The sequence below is a fragment of the Zootoca vivipara genome, chromosome 9, assembly GCF_963506605.1.
Source record: "Zootoca vivipara chromosome 9, rZooViv1.1, whole genome shotgun sequence".
Classification (NCBI taxonomy): domain Eukaryota; kingdom Metazoa; phylum Chordata; class Lepidosauria; order Squamata; family Lacertidae; genus Zootoca; species Zootoca vivipara.
The window spans coordinates 75,397,847-75,416,066 of record NC_083284.1 but is presented as its reverse complement, the minus strand read 5'-3'; the positions used below and the strand labels follow the sequence as shown (position 1 = coordinate 75,416,066).

Genomic DNA, 18,220 nt, shown 5'->3' with positions numbered 1-18,220 from the left:
ACACATGCCTGCACAATTTCCTCGTGTTATCCCCACATCTCCCCTTTTTTTGTTTTTTAAATATGAGTCTGAAATATGAAATAGATGAGTGAGTGAGTGAGGGGTCTGTAAACTTTTGACATGTGCAAAACAATCTTGGAACAGAGGCAACTGTCAGCTGTCACCGCTTGTACCGGTTAACCTGTCAACTCCTGAAACTGTTTCCTTTTAAATAATACCTTATAAACCTTATAACAAATATTATAAAACTTTGCATAAACTCTTGTATAAATAACACAAATGAAACATTGCAACAATGTCCATGAAAATAGCAAAAGTAGTCAGTCTCTCGGAATGCGAGGGTATAACAGCTTAAGTTCGTTCCTTCAAGAAAGATAAACTGCACCCCTCAACGTAGGGGAAATTTTAAACTTTAAACTTGTGGTCAGTCTTTGTCCTTTACTGCGACCAGATCTCAGTCATTCCCACACATGCCTGCACAATTTCCTCGTGTAATCCCCACACCCCAACCCTCAGGAACAAATTTGGGAAGGTGCAGGGAGGCCATGGGTAGAGGATGTTTGTTGTACATATGGAACTACTGTGCCAGATAATACCTTGGTGATTTTGTTTCCTCGAAAGGAATAAAGTATTTCACAATTTCTTAAGATATTTACATGGGAGTCCTTTTGCTTTGATATGTAATTCTTGTTGTATAAGGCAAATGTTAAATTTGCAAAACTTTTATTAGAGACATTTTTAGAGCACTCCCTCTGCTTTGTTTGAGATTATTCTACCTAGGTAAAAGGAAGTTGTTTATAAAATAATCATGTCTTCTGTCAGGGCTGAGTGTGCACAGCAGACAGTGAATTTCATAGTTTGAAACTGCAAGGAATGTAAACACCCCATTGCTGTTTGAGAAACCATGATCCAACTCTGTCTTTGACAGTATGTTTAACAACTGAAATATTCTCTTGTAGTTTAATGTAGTATCAATGAAAGGAACCGTGTACGTGTTTTCAGTGGTTTAGAGAAAGAGCATTGTTTTTGGAAGGCGTTTTTGGATTAATACCAGTAGCTAGCTATATTCTACGTTTACAATAGGAAGTTCCAGTAAATCAGAATTTTAAACATTTTAAAGTTGGAATAAGCAACTGGGAGGCACAGGCTTCCTGCCTATTGCTCAGCATAATCCTTCAACCCCAAGAGGCCTCTCTGCAGTGCCTGGGAGCAAGCAGCCCAGCCGACATGCATAAGAAAGAGAGGGCTCTTTCAAAGCCTTTGCTGCTGCTTATGATGGAAAGGAGGGGCTAAAGAGCCCTTTTACTGTCTCCTGACTGCTGGAAAGTGAGACAACACAGGGAACAGGCTAGGGGCTTATGCACATCTGACACTTGACTCCCTTTCCTGACAAGTGACATCGGAAGAGGAAACCTGGTTGGTAGCCTCTGCATTGCAATGTGAACGAATTAGAATTGGTACTACAGGATGCTGCCCGTGAAGTGGCCAATAAGAATTTGGATATTGGGTGGGGGTGGGGGTGCAGACTATTATAAAGCAGTAGAAAAAAGCAGATTCCTGAGCACAGAGTGTAGCTGCTATAGTCCCAGAAAAGTTTCCTCTGAAATAAGGCTAACCTTTAAATAATAGCATAACGGGGGTTTTGATTTTTGATTTTTAGTGGGAGCATTTCAGTGCTGCTGCTGAAATCCACATGAGCAAATTTATATCTAATGCATATGCACTGGGATGCAGTAGGCCAGGCACGGCCAAACTTGGCCCTCCAGCTGTTTTGGGACTACACCTCCCATCATCCCTAGCTAACAGGACCAATTGTCAGGGATGATGGGAATTGTAGTCCCAAAACATCTGGAGGGCAAGTTTGGCCATGCCTGCAGTAGGCACAGCACCTCTGAACTGAAACCCATGGATTGGGGTGGGGAGGTGAGCAGTAAGGTCTGCCTGAGGACTGCTTCCCGTGCCCTTGTGTAGAAATATTATTTTTCTTTACAAGTTTCTAGCTGAAACATGTTTGCATAGTTCTAAGAGCACTTCATAATAGTTCTTAAAATCCATCTTGAGCTTGTGGTCAGCATAATGTTAAGGAAATGTAAGTATAAATCTGGAAGTCACTACTTTAAATCCCACATCTGCCAGAAGTCACTAGGAAGCTGTCTGCATCTACAATAAAGAGATAATTGGTTGACCTTACAGATTCATGAAATGATTGAGACACTGCTTTGTAAAGCACTTTGAATGCTCAGTGCTATTAATAGTTCCTTTTTCTGCCTTTCTGCTTTTGTTTTTTAGCACTTGAAACAACAGGCACTTCAGTCATAACAGAAGCAGTAGAAGTCCAAGTTTCTAGAGAGAAATCATTAGAGGTTTGCATTTCTTTCTTGTTTTACTTTTCTTTACTGAAGTTTTTTTTTCTTTAAAAAAAATTACAGTTTTTTAGGAGCCTGTCTATCAAAGGCATGATTTCTATATTGGGATAGCTACCGAAGCCGCCTTGTTCAGGGCGCAGTATCTCTCTTAATAGCAGACAGTGGAGGCAAGCAACCTTGGACAGCTGTAACTTTGATGCTCTGCTTGGCATCTTTCCTGATGCATCTTGGCTGGCTGCTCTTCAGAACAGAATACTGGACTAGTTCCACTTTCAGTCTTGATCCAGCATGGAAATATTTACTGCCTCATCTATTTCCTCTCCTCCTCTTAGTTGCAGGTAGAAATACCTGATCAGAAGGAAGAGAGCTCCATGCCAGAAACAGACAGACATCCTGGTATCGAAGAGGGTGAATCAGGTAGTTTACAAATAAACTCTCCTACCTTGTTGTCTCTGGCAAATATTTGACTAGTTTGCATGGGATGGTTTGCAGGCCAATCTGATTTAGAAAAAAAATACATACTGTACAAGGTTTCAGCACTCATTATCCTAAGTCTTCGTAAAATATTTCAAAAAAACAGTTAAATTTACTTTGCAGGTCATGGTCCAGTGTGTCAGATTTTGGGAGAGGAAGCTGAAGAGAGCCAGTATTTTGAAGCCAGAGCAGAATCTAATACGGTATACTTTAAATCTGTTTTCAAATATATTACTTCTCAACATACTGCTTGAAATGCTTGCTCAAAGTCAACACAGCCCTAGCCACATTCCCCATAACGGGTGCAACGGCATCCATTAATTCTCAATACTGTCAATGCAATCAGTCGTGGAACGTAGGATCGAAAATGTAACAAAACAACAACATAAGCACTTCTCAGAGAATCTCTGCTTGTTGTAGCTTTCCTCAAAGTAAACTGCAAATGAGCTTCCTAGGAGACAGTTTTACCTTTCAGGCTTTTCAGTGACGTCTCATTTCAAGCCAGCTTTAGGGTCGTAGTTTGGATTGACATGTTTACTAACAGATGAGCATTTTCTTTAAATTCTTCCATGATTTATAGTAGTTTCAGAGACAAAGACAGTGCAGCTGGTATTTTCTCTGGAGATTAATTTCCAGTGATGCTTGGGCAAGCTGTAGTTTCTTCCACTCCAGTCGCTCACCCACCTGATAGGCTTTCTCGATCCCACATCAGCGAACAATCCATCCAGAGCATGTAGGAGGAATTAATCCCATGTTGCTGCATGTGTTACACAGAGATAAGAACAACAGATAAACTTTGCTGTCAAGTCACCGCTTAATTACATCTTTTGGAAACTCTGAAAGATGTGATTGATCCACTGTGGCTCCTCCTCGGAAACAGCTTATCGGTTTTTTCTGTCAGAATAATTTAAGTAACTAGTTGTGGTGGCAACCTTTAAATGTAGTAGTTCACAATGCCGTTCTGTTACCGTAGTACTACAGCATGCAATATTTTAACGTTTTTTATAATTTCGTAGGAAACAACTTCCAGGGAATCAGAAGATACCCTTGAAGGTGATGCCAAGTCTCTGCAACCTTCATCGGAAACTGTAGAAGGAAAAGGTAACATCAGAGTTACAGAATTTTCCTGAAAGGGTTAAAAGACACCTTTCATTTTGGGGGAATGTCAGGGCTTGTGTGTGGCTACTCTTGAGTAAAGACACCAAAGTCCTTCCTGTCTTTAGCAGGTTTATTGTATTTACAGTGCAGAGATGCCAAGAAACATGACCTGCTTGTCACTCACAGAATCCGGGAGTGGACGTTTCCTGTTACGTGACCAGCATAAGAGCTTGGGCACCCCGAAACGCCTCCTCCCTTACGCTTAGTACAACTAATCCAGAATGCGGCAGCTAGACTGGTGACTGGGAGCGGCTGCCGAGACCACATAACACCGGTCTTGAAAGATCTACATTGGCTCCCAGTACGTTTCCGAGCACAATTCAAAGTGTTGGTGCTGACCTTTAAAGCCCTAAACGGCCTTGGTCCAGTATACCTGAAGGAGCGTCTCCACCTCCATCATTCTGCCCGGACACTGAGGTCCAGCGCCGAGGGCCTTCTGGCGGTTCCCTCGTTGCGAGAAGCCAAGTTGCAGGGAACTAGGCAGAGGGCCTTCTCGGTGGTGGCGCCTGCCCTGTGGAACGCCCTCCCAACAGATGTCAAAAAGGAAAACAACTACCAGACTTTTAGAAGACATCTGAAGGCAGCCCTGTTCAGGGAGGCTTTTAATGTTTAATAGATTACTGTGTTGTATTTTTCTGTTGGAAGCCGCCCAGAGTGGCTGGGGAGACCCGGCCAGATGGGCGGGGTATAAATAATATATTATTATACCACACCTTAACTGGGGCGACAGAAGTGGCTGCCCCATTTCTTCAGCCCTTTGGCTGGGGCAGTGCCAGGGCTCTGCAGCATCTCTGAGCCCTCTCTCCTCCGTCCCCCTGACTTCCTCCTCCCCCTCCCCTGACCTGCTGCTGCTGCTCTCACTGCTCTCGCTGGGCGATGTGCTGGTCAGCAGGAGAGGGGGAGGCTCCCTGTACGGAGGTCCCCTGACAGGGAGGGACCGATGAAAGCTTTTGTTGGTGTTGGGTTGGCAACCCCAGTTCTTACTTTTTTGCCATTTTTTATAAGTTTTCCATTTTTTTAACAAATTAATTCAAATTTGACACAAATGTAAAAGTTGGCCTCTACCCCCCTTTCAAGATACATCTTTCCCCTCTCTCCTTTGCTGCTCACAGTAAAATACTTTTTCTTAATCTATATAAATAAAAATGTAAATGTCCGTTTGTACAAAATAAAAAATCTCCAAAAGTTCTTGACCGACTGCTTTGAAATTTTGACAAAACGTTGCTTTCGAATACGGTAGTGTTTGCATATAATTAGATTATATAGATGTCACACCTGTGACAGGTAAAAACATGCTTTTGGGGAAAAACAGCGCCATCTGTTGGACGTCAAAGCAACACACGCTATAGTAAATATTTTACTCCCAAGATGCCTTGGGGTGCGTGGTGGCGTCCTTCCGGTGCAAGCGCGCAGAGGGTACTGGGAGCGGGTGGCCGGTAGCTCCTTCTGGGAGAGTGGGAGCTGGATCCTGTCCCTTCACCGCCGGCGCCTTGGCTCTCCCCACTGCCCTCAGCATGTATGCCTTTGATAAGGAACTGCAGCTGGGCCGCCTGCCCCCTCGCCCACCAGGATCCGCCAGGGAAAGCAGCCAGGCCCTCCCCAAAATGTGCATACAGTATGCAAGGGGGAGAGATAGGGGGGGTCGGGGTGGAGGGTGACGTCACATGGGGGGAAGATGACGTCACGCGCCGGTGGCAACAGAGAGGGGGGGTCGTTATGTCATGTGCCTGTCCTGGGAAACGGGGACCCTGACTGAGCCACAGCAACGCGTGGCCAGGTACAGCTAGTTTCTAATACTTTTCCATCCATTCCTATTTCCATCGACACTGCATGTTCAATTCCTGCTTAGACTTTTATCTGACTATTTTCCCAATTAATCAAATAGAGTTAAATCTTCCTTTATCATCCATATTAATCATAATTTTAAATCATCTTTCTTCCAATATAAGTTAAGTCTTCCTGTTTTTTCACATTTGCAACATTCTAATTAATAGTACTTAAGTTTTACAGACCTCCTGATCTACCTTGTTATGCAATTAATTCCATTTTCAGAAAACAGACAACCCCAGCTCTAAAGATCCTCTTTACTGCTGGATGGAGAATAGTCCACCCATGTCTGGACTACAGTCTAGTGAATAAGTAGAACTGCTGCTCCTGTGTACAGTCAAACTTCAGCTTTTGGACATCTCGGCTGCTGAACATTTCAGAAGCCAAACGCCAAAAACCTGGAAGTGAATGCTTCCATTTTCTAATGCCCTTCTGAAGTCAAACAGCTTCCAAGATACATTTCTCAATTTTCCCCACTGAACTTGCCTCAGTTTTCAAATGTTTTGGAAGTCAAATGGACTTCCGGAACGAGTTACGTTGGGAAAACTGAGGTTCCACTGTATTAAGCAAATATCCTGTTCCCTTGCATACCTACCCCATAGAAGCACAGGTATATACAGCGATACATGATGCAGCAAACTGTAGGACAGGTTATAGCAGCTGCATATTCATTGATGTTTATCTAGATTGTCAAAGAAGTCGAAATGATGGGGTGTACTGCAAGTGAAAACCAGGTGATGTACAATTCAGAGGAAGTCACTGGTTTAAGCAATTGCTCAAAAATGATGATGGGGATTTAATTTGTGTTTTTTAAAAAATAAAAATAAAAAATGTTTTTTTCCTGCAGATGAGATTGTTGGCAAAGCGGATATTTGTGAAAAGTCAGATGAGAAATCCAGTGTAAATCCTGTTGAGGCAAGTAACATGGCCTATTCTGATAGTTATTTGAAAGCATACTTTCCTGATGGATGGCTGGGGAGGGGAGGGGAAGGGAAGGGAAGGTCTCCCAGGATGGGAGGCTGGGAAAAGAAAGGGAAGAGAGAATTTGCTGAACTCTGAGAGAAGTATCCAGTAAGTCAAGTTGCTTCAACCAGAACTGATCCTGTATTCAGTATATATTCTGAAGTGCATGTTGGAATGGTCATGAGCACTTTTATCTGGAAAATGCCTCACAAATTGGTCCAAGCAGGCTACTGAGGGCTGTAATAAACCGCAAACCACTCAGAATAGCTCCACTGGTTGACCTTGACACAAATATTAAGTATTGTTGGTGCAGACGACCAGAGCTTATAAATGATTTAACTTTCCTTGGCTATTAAGAATCCATCTCAACCATGGTTTTGATTTCAATGGGGGAGGAGACTTTAGCAGATTTTTAACTCTCCATTGAAATTAGTGAAACTTATTATTTGACTTAGTCTATGGTGTGTGAGAGAGGTTGGGAAAGACACGCTATCATAATGCGACTATATTGTGAAGAATCACTATTTCTGGACATGTAGTTGTGTTAGTTTTGTGGGAGTTAGTCAGTGAAAGCTTATGCAGCAACAAATTGGTTAGTCCTTTAAGGTAACACAAGACTCTTTGTTCATAATACAGTTGCCTTAGTGGACACCTTGAATTGACTTAAACAAACAACATTTATTTGTCCTTTTGTTTAGGAAAAAAAGCAAGTACCAGTTAAGCGGAAAAGAGGAAGACCCCGTAAATATCCTCTTGAAATAATGGCCCTGCTTGGTAAGTACAGGGCTGTGTCACCATGGAAAATGTCCTTCACCATTGCATTAAACTCAGGTTTATTTTTCCTTTCAGGTCAAGTTTCAGAAGCTGACTCAAGAACTGGAAATGTAAGCATTTGGATGGATATTCTATTTGGATGCTCACATATTGTGGAATTGTTGGCTCTCTGTGGAACACAGTTTTATATTTTTTTCAATTGCAGTAACACAACATTGGCCAGGATCCCATGAGCTTTAAGCTGGTTCCCTGAGCTCAAGGCATTACCCTTGTTTTCTCCCACACTATAACGGATGATTTTTGAAATGGAGGGGCCCTTCAAAAATAGTTGTGATAATCAGGGAACTTGAGATTTCCACTGGGTTGATACAGTGGGTTGGTGTAAATTTTCTTTTATTGTCTCCTGCCTTGGAGGTCTGTTGTCAGGCCAGGAAGGCAGCATATAAATAACTAGATGAAATGCCTTCCATATATATATATAGAGAGAGAGAGAGAAATCTGTGCACTCATATGTCATATTCACTTCAGTGTAAAAAGGTAAAGGGACCCCTGACCATTAGGTCCAGTCGTGACCGACTTTGGGGTTGCAGCGCTCATCTGGCGTTATTGGCCGAGGGAGCCGGCATACAGCTTCCAGGTCATGTGGCCAGCATGACAAAGCTGCGGAAACGCCGTTTACCTTCCCGCTGTAGCAGTACCTATTTATCTACTTGCACTTTGACGTGCTTTCCTACTGCTAGGTTGGCAGGAGCTGGGACCGAGCAACGGGAGCTCACCCCGTCGCGGGGATTCGAACCGCCAACCTTCTGATCGGCAAGCTCTAGGCTCTGTGGTTTAACCCACAGCGCCACCCGCGTCACTTCAGTGTAATAGTCATCAAATTAGGTATCATGTGACAACCTGGTCAATTTTGCTATTATTTTTACATCCCACACTTTCTCCCAAAGACACCCAAGCACATCAGTTACAATATCATTAAAAACAGTTGAAAAGCAATTAGGTTCTCTCACTCCATTATTTCAGTTAAGGTAGGTAGCCATGTTGGTCTGAGGTAGTTGAAACAAAATAAAAAATAAATAAATAATCCTTCCAGTAGCACCTTAGAGATCAACTAAGTTTGTCATTGGTATGAGCTTTCATGTGCATGCACACTTCTTCAGATACCAATGACAAACTTAGTTGGTCTCTAAGGTGCTACTGGAAGGAATTTTTTTATTTTTTATTTTGTTTCCATTATTTCAGGGTTGCCAGTATCTTTCACCCTGGGTAAACAGGAATGTTTTTAAATTCCTCCTGAAAGCCAGTAATGAAGGAGAAGGAGAAACCTCACTAGGCAGGGCATTCCACAAATGTGGAGGCACCAACGATGCGTTTGCCTGAAGGCATACAATCTCTTTCCGTGGGAGGAAGGCATAAAACTGCATAAAAGAGCTATTAAACGGGGGGTATGAATTGACCCAGAAAATGTCGTATACTGGATCACTGCAGCACTTGGTGATTGGCAGCTGAGGGTGTGAAGTTCATTAAAAACAGTGGTTTTAAAATGTTTGCCAGCTCACAAAAAAGTCAGCTGTAGATTTCACGGCAAAGCCAGGTTTTTTGTTGTGTGATCTGAGAAATGGTCTTGAATTGTAAAATGTACTGCATATTAGATTTTTGTGGGTCTTTGGACCGTAATAAAGAATGTGTGTGTGCATATTAGATTATTATTATTATTTTGCATTAACTGAAGAAACAGTGTAGAGCCCTCTTCAGGAATTATGGACTTATCACCTTAAGAGAGAACACATGTAAAGATTAAATTCAATGCACACCTTTCAGCCTGCCCCCACCCACAGGCACCTGAGTTTTTTTGGCACTTTCACACAGTAGAGAGCCTTGCATATCTATGGAGGCCACTCATGGGAATAGGAATCCTGATCTTCCAGGGTTCCCACTCTTGCAAGGAGCCTCCATAGATAGGCAAAGCTCTGTGCTGCAGAAATGCACTGTCAGTGTGTGAAGGAGTCAGGAGCCATGTGGCTTCATTTGGGGTGGGGAGAGAAATCTGTCCTCACAACCCCATTCAGTGTGATAAGACCTGAACAGGGCCTGAACGTGTTTTAATTTTTCTAATCCTGCACTATAGAAATATACTGCTGTTTTTGTTTTTAATTAGACGCTGCAGTCTTCAGGTTCTAGCAGTAGACAGATGATTACTCCAAAAGGTAATTATTCAGAAAAAAATTCTCCTTGGAAAGGGGGGAAGAGTGGAAAGGAAGAGGTGCATCTGTAACTAGCCATTTTTCTTTTAAAGAGTTACTACTCCAAAAATTCAGATATAGCCTTATACAGTGGTACCTCTGGTTACGAACTTAATTCGTTCTGGAGGTCCGTTCTTAAGCTGAAACCATTCTTATCCTGATGCGCACTTTTGCTAATGGGGCCTCCCGTTGCGCGTGTACGTCCGGCACACAATTTCCATTCGCATCCTGGGGCAAAGTTCGCAACCAGGAGCAGCTACTTCCGGGTTAGCGGAGCTCGTTACCTGAAGTGTTTGTAACCAGAGGTACCACTGTATAATCTCTTGTGGATCCACAAAACAGTGGTAGTTCTGAAGTGCATGCAGAGACCTTCATGCCCCATCTATTTCAAAGGTGAGTAAAACACTTTGTCCAGCTTCCAAGTGGGCTGATTTCAGAGGGATCGGCATGGATGTCAGAGATTTCCCACTCCTGTGAGTAGGGGAGTTTAGGGTGCTTGGGCCAAATGGCAAAGTAACCATGGTGACTCACTGCTTCATATACTGTTCCAGTAAGATTTTGAAGTGAAGCAACTGCATGATTTACTCAGGCTGCTGGCATGGGAAGTAACCAATTTCATCCACCTTTTTACCAGATTGTAGCATTTACAACTAACATCAAGTATTTCAAAATCCTGAGCTGCCTTCCTTTTGCCATTGGTTGACATATCTGCCAGAAATAACTTATTTTTTGCTTTATTATGCTGTGGTGAGTTTTAGAAAGAAATCCTTTTTTAAAGTTTCTTGGTCATTTAAGTTTAATTTAAACTTCATACGAAAAGTGACAGTTATAACAGTTTGTGTGTTCAGAGTTGTAGTTTATGTAGAGTTCTTAACACTTTTTTTTCTTCCTTTTTTAGTCAAAGGTTCATTGAATGAGAGACACAAAGTAAGTTCAAGATTTTTTAGTGCAAATTGTTTTCTACTTTGATCCTAAAAACGTTTGATTTTCGTGGAGTTGTATAATGAAAACTGTTTCATTGGAATTGAGTTACTGAACGAAACCAAGGTCCATCATTCCCAGGTTTCTGTCTTCCAGCATAATGAAACAATATGCCCCTGGGTGCTTATGAGTCCTTAACATTTTTCAATCCTAGATACATTGCTTCTGAATGTAAAGTTTTACTGGCAATATCAGTGCTCACACTGATGCCTGAAGAAATATAGATGTGGCAAATGGAGCCTTGGTTCCTTGGAGATCAGGAGACAACATTTCTGTTACCTTGCTCCTAGAAAATCTTGCTCATTCCTAGGTTTTGCACCTTGGTTCTCAAACTTAATCCGTTCTGGAAGTCCATTCCAAAACCAAGACGTTCCAAAACCAAGGTGCGCTTTCCCATAGAAAGTAATGCAAAACAGATTAATCTGTTCCAGATTAAAGGCAACCCCTAAAACAGCAATTTAACATGAATTTTACTATCTTAACGAGACCATTGATCCATAAAATGAAAGCAATAATCAATGTACTGCACTATAAAATAAATAATACAGTATTGTAGATGATAACAATTTAAATTACATTTTTTTCTTACCTGCACTGATGATAGTCATTGTTTGGAGGGGGGCTTTTATCTATTTCCACAGTCACACAATCAATCAATAAATCAGTAGCTGAGCTGGGTTCAACACAGTCACAAAAACAAACTAACCGAAAAAGCCTCAAAAACAAAAACTCAAAATAAATAGCAAAAACAAAAGCGCCAAATTTAATCCATTACGGAAAGTGGTTTGGCTTACGAAATGTTCGAAAACGAAGGCGCGGCCTGTGATTGGTGCAGGCACCCCGGAAACAATAGCCAATGTTTGCAAACCGAAACACTTACTTCCGGGTTTTCAGCGTTTGGGAACCAAGGCATATGAGTACCAAGGTACCACTGTATGCCTTATTATACCCCTGATCATGGGTAGCAGTCATTCAGCAGTTTGTCATCTCTGAGCTTTTCTAATTCTTTTTTTTTTAAAAAAAAAATCTGCATCTTGTTGCATGTTTTCCCTACTGTGTTTCTCCAAAAATAAGACACAGTGGCTTATTTTCAGGGGATGTCTTATTTTTTTATTACATGTCCAGTCTAGCTTCTTCCTTGGCGCCCTCCAGAACTGCACCTATCACTATGTCTTATTTTCGGGGTATGGCTTATATTGCACAAATGCTTAGAAATCCTGCTATGGCCTATTTTATGAGTATGTCTTATTTTCGGAGAAACAGGGCAAGTGACATATTTTCTGAACAAGTACATAAACAGAGCGTGCTGCAATATGTTCCTCTCCTCTCTTTCTCTCCGTACTGTCAATAAATTTATAAGCCCTCTTATCATGAGTTCCGCTTGTCTTTTTTTTTCTCAGCCAAAATCCCTGTATGCTTTCGATTTCTTTACTGTCTCCCCCTTTACTTCCAACTATTAGGAAGCTAAAGAAGGGGAGGCGGAGGTGGCTGTGCGTCGAAGGGGTAGGAAGCCCAAACGACCTCTAATTCCATCAGAGGAAACAGGTAAAACATGGAGGGTCTGCTTCTCTTAACTTTTTCTATTGTTTAAGGTGCATGTTGGCTTATACAAATATCAGTTTTATTATGCTTTATTCATCGAGGGGAAAATCATTGGGTTATGGCTAAAGTAAATATTATGGGGAAATGTGCAAATTGCTGTAATCTCTTGTCAGGATTGGTACATCCCAGCTGCTTGCCTACAACCTCTTGGGTTTTCTATGAATTCTGGCTGTGAACTAAAGAAGTAAACTATTGTAAATGTTTTTGGAGAGATTTTAAACAAGTATGCATTAAAACACTACGGAAATGGAAAATTACTTACTCCACTCACGGGGTCCATTTAGAATTCACCTTCTAAAATAAGTATCCATATCCCTTCTGGAGCCTTGGGTGGAAATTTGAGTGTGTTTATAAAATTTTGTAGGGAAGGGCACACTTGAGCCAGACAAAAAATGTCAGAAACTAACACTTGCTGTTGAAGAGGAGACAAAAGACGACACAGATGAAAAAGATGAAAACAAGGAGAGTGGCGATAACGGAGGGGAGGACAGTGACAACAGTGATGATGCTGATGAGATGCATTCAGGGGCCACAACACGGTCAGCCTCAAGATTGGAAGCACAAAGGTAACATTGGCTCTGCAGAGACTTTGGCAGTGGGCTAGATGCTTCACCAAGCATGGAGGGCTGTGGTGGGGATGGAAGAAATCTGGAGCCCCAGTGAATGAGCAGACACAACCTTGTAGTTCTTTGAATCCTGGCCTCTGATTCCAGTCATTAATTAATCCACCCCCAAACCATTTCTGCCTCATCTTTCTGTATAAAAATGTAATAAAGGCATCTTGTTTGTGATCCCTACCTACCAAAAATTTTGCTCAGCTATTGCCTATGGAAAAAATGATGAGACTTACTTTATATTCCATATTCATATATTTTTATTGTATTGCTAAATTACTATAGCCAACCTGCTTCTTCAGGAAGCAAATTTGTCTTACAGCCTTCCCTCCCTTGGTTATCTCTTAACATCTTGGGTGCATATATTTTTACAGTTAAGTGGTGTATATTTTTTTTTAAATGAATAAATGTATTCTAGACCCATGAAGGCTTCACTTCTGGCAATCCAAACTTTATTGCAGAAAGTGCCTCCCCGGGTGGGAGTCAGAGAGGTTTTGCCCCATGATTAGTTTTTGACTAATGTGTGTCTTTCCCCACCTCTCTGTCTCACTCACATGTGTGGATGCACACACTGGAGGATACAGTAGCTAAGAGGTGAGTTGGAAGGGACCCAAGGGTCATCTAGTCCAACCCTATGCAATGTGGGAATCTCTTCCAAAGCATGCATAACAGATGACCATCCAATCTCTGCTTAAAAACCTCCAGTGAATGAGCGCAAGAGAGTTTGTTCCACTTTCAAACAGTGCTTACCATCAGAAAGTTCTTCCTGATGTTTAGTTAGAATCTCCTTTTCTTATAACTTGAAGCCATTTGTTTGGGGGCCTGCCCTCCAGAGCAGGAGAAAACAAGCTTTGTTTCATGTGACAGTCCTTGATATACTTGAAGATGGCGATCATATCTCCTCTCAGTCTCCTCTTATCAAGGCTAAACATACCCAGCTCCATCAACCATTCCTCATAAGGTTTGCTTTCCAGACCCCTGTTCATCTTGGTTGCCCTCCTCTGCAAAGTTCCAGCTTATCAATATCCTTCTTAAATTGTGGTGCCCAGTATCAGCAGTTCCACATTAAAATCATTCCTACTCCACAGTAGGAATGGACTATGTTGTATAGTAGGAAACGTATACAGTGGTACCTCGGTTTAAGTACACAATTGGTTCCGGAAGTCTGTACTTAACCTGAAGCAAACTTTCCCATTGAAAGTAATGGAAAGTGGATTAATCCGTTCCAGACGGGTCCACGGAGTACTTAAACTGAACGTACTCAAACCAAAGCGTAATATAAACCGAGGTATGACTGTATAACAAAACTCTGGTGGCAGTTCTGTTAGGTCAAAAGAAAAGGCCTGGAGATCACATCCTTTGCACCTGAAGGTATCGGGCTCCGTCCCCAGCAGCTTCAATTAAAAGGATCTCTGGTAACAAGGCTTACAAAGTCATGATCATCATTTTATTTGTATGCCATCTTTCCATAGTTAAAACCATGCTCAAGGCAGCTTGCAACATGAAAATATTTAGTTAAAAAAGGAGTCATAATAAACAAAAACATCAAAAAGTACACAATAAAATTGAGCCATTTCCACATAAATCATCGGATCTAAACAAAGATACTAAAAATAATATCAATACAGGTAACAGCAACAGAAGTCCCCTAAGCAATACCCCAGCCCAATAGTCTGTCTAAATGGACTAGTGGACGGAATCTGTTTAAGGCAGCTTCCTATGTTAGCATAAGGGACTAATTCAGAAGCAGTGGGCTGTGCAAGCCCAACTCTGCCTGCCTGCCTACCACTTTCCCACTCCAAACCACCACCACCACCCCTGCTGTTTCTCCCTCTGCTAGGATCCAGGTCCTTGCTTGTGATGAAAACAGAGACTTAGCAGTGCAAGAGGCACGTTTAACTTCAGAAAGCAGAATACCTCAATCCCAACTTGAGACTGCCAAGTATTGCTACTTGCTTTTGAATGGCCAGTGTAAGAGTGTCTCTGAAAGCATAATTCATTTTTAATTTTTGCACTATTTTATTATATTTGCTAGGTAAACCGTACTGTTTACATAGACTTATCTGTGCTCATTTTTTCAGAAAGCAGCCCAGCAAGCCCACAACACGAGCCGCCGCATCTAAAAATCAAAGCCCAAGTACAGTTCCTCCTGCAAACCATCGAAAGTTAGCAGGGAGAAAGCAGTCACCTGCCATTACAAAATCCAATAAATCTCCTGTGGCACAGTAAGTATGGAAATGAAAGCCACTTCTAGCTTGTGAATATCTCCACACCCTCGTCTTCTCCAGAGTAATTTCATCGTGCTTTTTGGTTTGTTTTTCAGTTCAAGGTTACAGCCCACCAAGCGCAAAAGAGAAGCCAGTCCCATGGTGTCGCCTAAGAAAAGTCATCAGAGGGGCGATGAACCTGAGGCAAAGAAGTCCAAGCGATAGTTTTGCCCCATGCCATACAAAATGGGGAAGGAAAAACAGACAAACTCTCCTCTGCTTCTTTGTAAAACAAAGAGGCTTTGCATGTGCTTGTTTCCAAGGTATATCATGTTACCTATGTAACATATTTAAACAGCTTTATACACTATTTGTTTATGCAGAAGTCTCTAAGCATTGCAAAAGTTTACTTTGAACCTCAAGTTGAGATGCTCGAGAGTGACTCGCTGATGCTTCCAATCTGCTCATCACCAGTGGCCTCTTAATGACACCCTTTGTACATAAGCCACATATTTTAAAGAAGAATGTATTTTACTGCGTATGAACTTAATCAAACAGCAAGGACTGTTCTGCGGGCTATTCTGATGTTATCTTACGTTGGTCATTTTAACTGGATTCTTAAATGTTGTGCAGCCATCATTAGCATTGTCTAGGATGCGGGAAGGGACTCCTTTTCAGTGAAATCAACAAATCTCTGATGAACTGGCAAAGTACTTTCCTGCATGTATTCAAGTCAAGTAAAATTAGTATAAGGAGGAGACTTTAGTTTCTTTCCTCACACTCGTGGCTTTCTGTATGGTAAAATTTTAAAAACTGCATTTACAGTGCTTAGTAAATGCACCCTATTCACTTGGAAATATATTATCATCTGTAAATTTTATCCCAGCGTCAAAGTAGCTAGAGCTCATTCAGATAGAACTAGACCCCTTCAGCTGAAACAGTGAAAACTGTCTCATTTTGAAGCTTCTAAATGTTTTTCTCTCAGTATTTCTCTTTTTCGATTGAAACACTGAAATTAAAGTATCACCTTCAGGATTTAAAGATCTTCACCATTTATCTCACACTTTATATACTAGTATTAAAAGAGAATGTAGAGCCTGGCTCTGCTGCCAGAATCATTAGTATACTTACATTTTACTCTCACAAGAACAAATCTTCAAGTTCGGTTTCATGTAAAGTTTTTTTTTTTAATTATTATCAGAATTTGTCTCTTGCAAGGATGTGGTATTTTGCCAAATAACCTGAGATTATTTTAAAATGTTCATATTCATGTTTTATAACCAAATTCAGCATTCTATGTTTTTTAATTTGTTTTCGGGACTTTTATTGTTGTAATGTGATTTTTTCTGTCAAATATTCTACTTTGTTTCTTACTGAATTTTTATATATAAATTATAAAATGTTTCCCAAAACTAGAGTCCTGTATTATTATTTTTAAGTCGCTAGATTAACTTTTTCAATGGGTAAGAAAATTTTGTTATGTTCAAAGGACATGATCCAAATGACATTTAACTCTTAAAAATTGGGAAAGGTGTTTCCTTTCCCTTCTCAGTTGAAATCACAGGAACTCAGTGGCACTTAGTGTTGGTTGGATTATGCCCTTAATGTGTAGATTATAGTAAACTAAATGCACAAACAACAGGAGAGAACAGAGAGCATCATGGTCATAGATTCTTCTGCATTGTTAATAAAGAAAATTGCAGATAAAGATGATTAGTGACATTATGGGGAGCTGCACAGGTTTCATCCTCAGTCTGAGACTAAAACAGTCTTCCAGTTTTCAGCTTGGCCTTACCAATCACTCCCCACTGCTAAGCCTTTGATTGGTTCAGATGCTAGGAAATCCTCCACACACCAATTTGGGGGAAGTAACATCTGACCCAGCATATTTCTGAGTGCTGACATATACATGCACATGCAAAGCAAGTACAAAGCCACAAAGTAACCCTGCCCCCAGTAAGACAGAGAGATGAGCACACCAGCTACCCAGGTGAGCTTCACTAAGTGAGCTTTACCATCTCTCCCCCCCCCCCCATAATTTTTATTAATTTTATACACTAACTATCTGGTCCAGCCACGTGTTGCTGTGTTTCTTTCCTGTGATTCCTCCCACTCTGTCCGGACACATGACTTATCCTGCCCCCTCCTCCCCCCACCCCCTGGTTCATCCCTGTGACAGCCCCCACCCTATCCCGACCCATGAGCTACCAAGCCCCCTCCTCACCCCACCCCCCTGTCTGAGCCCTCTGTTGTCTCCTGGGAGTTGGTCCCTCCCCCCTGTTTCTCCATACCTTGGCCCCCACCCTTGGAGAAGGAACTGTCAGCTTCTGGGTTCTGTTTCCCAGCATGCACTTTTGTCTGAGCCCTCTGTTGTTCCTGGGGAGTGTTGGCCCCTCCCCCCAGTATCTTCCTACATTGTCCCCCCACCCTTGGAGAAGGAACTGTCAGTTTCTGGGTTCTATTTCCCAGTATTTACTTTTGTCTGAGCCCTCTGTTGTCCCGCTTGTATCTCCATACATTGGCTACTGTGCACGCATCACAAACATTTATATATATATATATATATATATATATATATATATATGAACATGAGAAGCAGAAGTTGCTATTGTTTAATTTTTGGGGTTGTCATTTATTTTGGTGGGTATTGTATGATTTGGGCATTTTGTGGTTTGTTTGTTTTGGTTATTTGGATTTTCTAATTTTGGAGTAGGTGTTTTGAATGTAGGATGTGGTGTTGGTTTGAGGACTTAAACTGGGGAGAGAAAGTGCATGGTTGTTGGTTTTTTTAAAGACGCAGAGGCTGGCAATCAGTCACAGTATAAAGCCTAGGTTAAAAGGGGCACGACTGACCTTACTTAAAATGGCCGTTGTAGCCTCGCGTGTGACACAACGCCCACTAAATTAAAAGGCAAAAACCCCTCGCCGTGCCCCCAAGTGCATGTTAGGGGAAATGATGAACGACTGCCTAATGCTACCAGGCGTTTATTAATGCAGCCACCGGGAGAGGC

General features: G+C 41.6%; 1 protein-coding gene across 4 annotated transcripts in view; it reads left to right on the top strand.

Annotated features, from left to right (window-relative positions):
• BOD1L1 (biorientation of chromosomes in cell division 1 like 1) overlaps positions 1–16,632 on the top strand; it is a 48,377-nt gene extending 31,745 nt beyond the window's left edge. Inside the window, exons 13-25 of one of the 4 annotated variants that reach the window (XM_035112021.2) lie at positions 2,290–2,363; positions 2,699–2,783; positions 2,964–3,043; positions 3,857–3,941; positions 6,673–6,740; positions 7,487–7,562; positions 7,638–7,672; positions 9,721–9,769; positions 10,704–10,732; positions 12,247–12,331; positions 12,753–12,954; positions 15,084–15,227; positions 15,326–16,632. In XM_035112021.2, coding sequence (XP_034967912.2) covers positions 2,290–2,363; positions 2,699–2,783; positions 2,964–3,043; positions 3,857–3,941; positions 6,673–6,740; positions 7,487–7,562; positions 7,638–7,672; positions 9,721–9,769; positions 10,704–10,732; positions 12,247–12,331; positions 12,753–12,954; positions 15,084–15,227; positions 15,326–15,434 — 1,121 coding nt within the window. In that variant the 3' untranslated portion in view covers positions 15,435–16,632. Of the gene's footprint in view, positions 1–2,289; positions 2,364–2,698; positions 2,786–2,963; positions 3,044–3,856; positions 3,942–6,672; positions 6,741–7,486; positions 7,673–9,720; positions 9,770–10,703; positions 10,733–12,246; positions 12,332–12,752; positions 12,955–15,083; positions 15,228–15,325 lie in introns of those variants that run through there. The other 3 variants (XM_060279071.1, XM_060279070.1, XM_060279072.1) reach the window with 3 other exon arrangements.
• Positions 16,633–18,220: the final 1,588 nt, after the last annotated feature.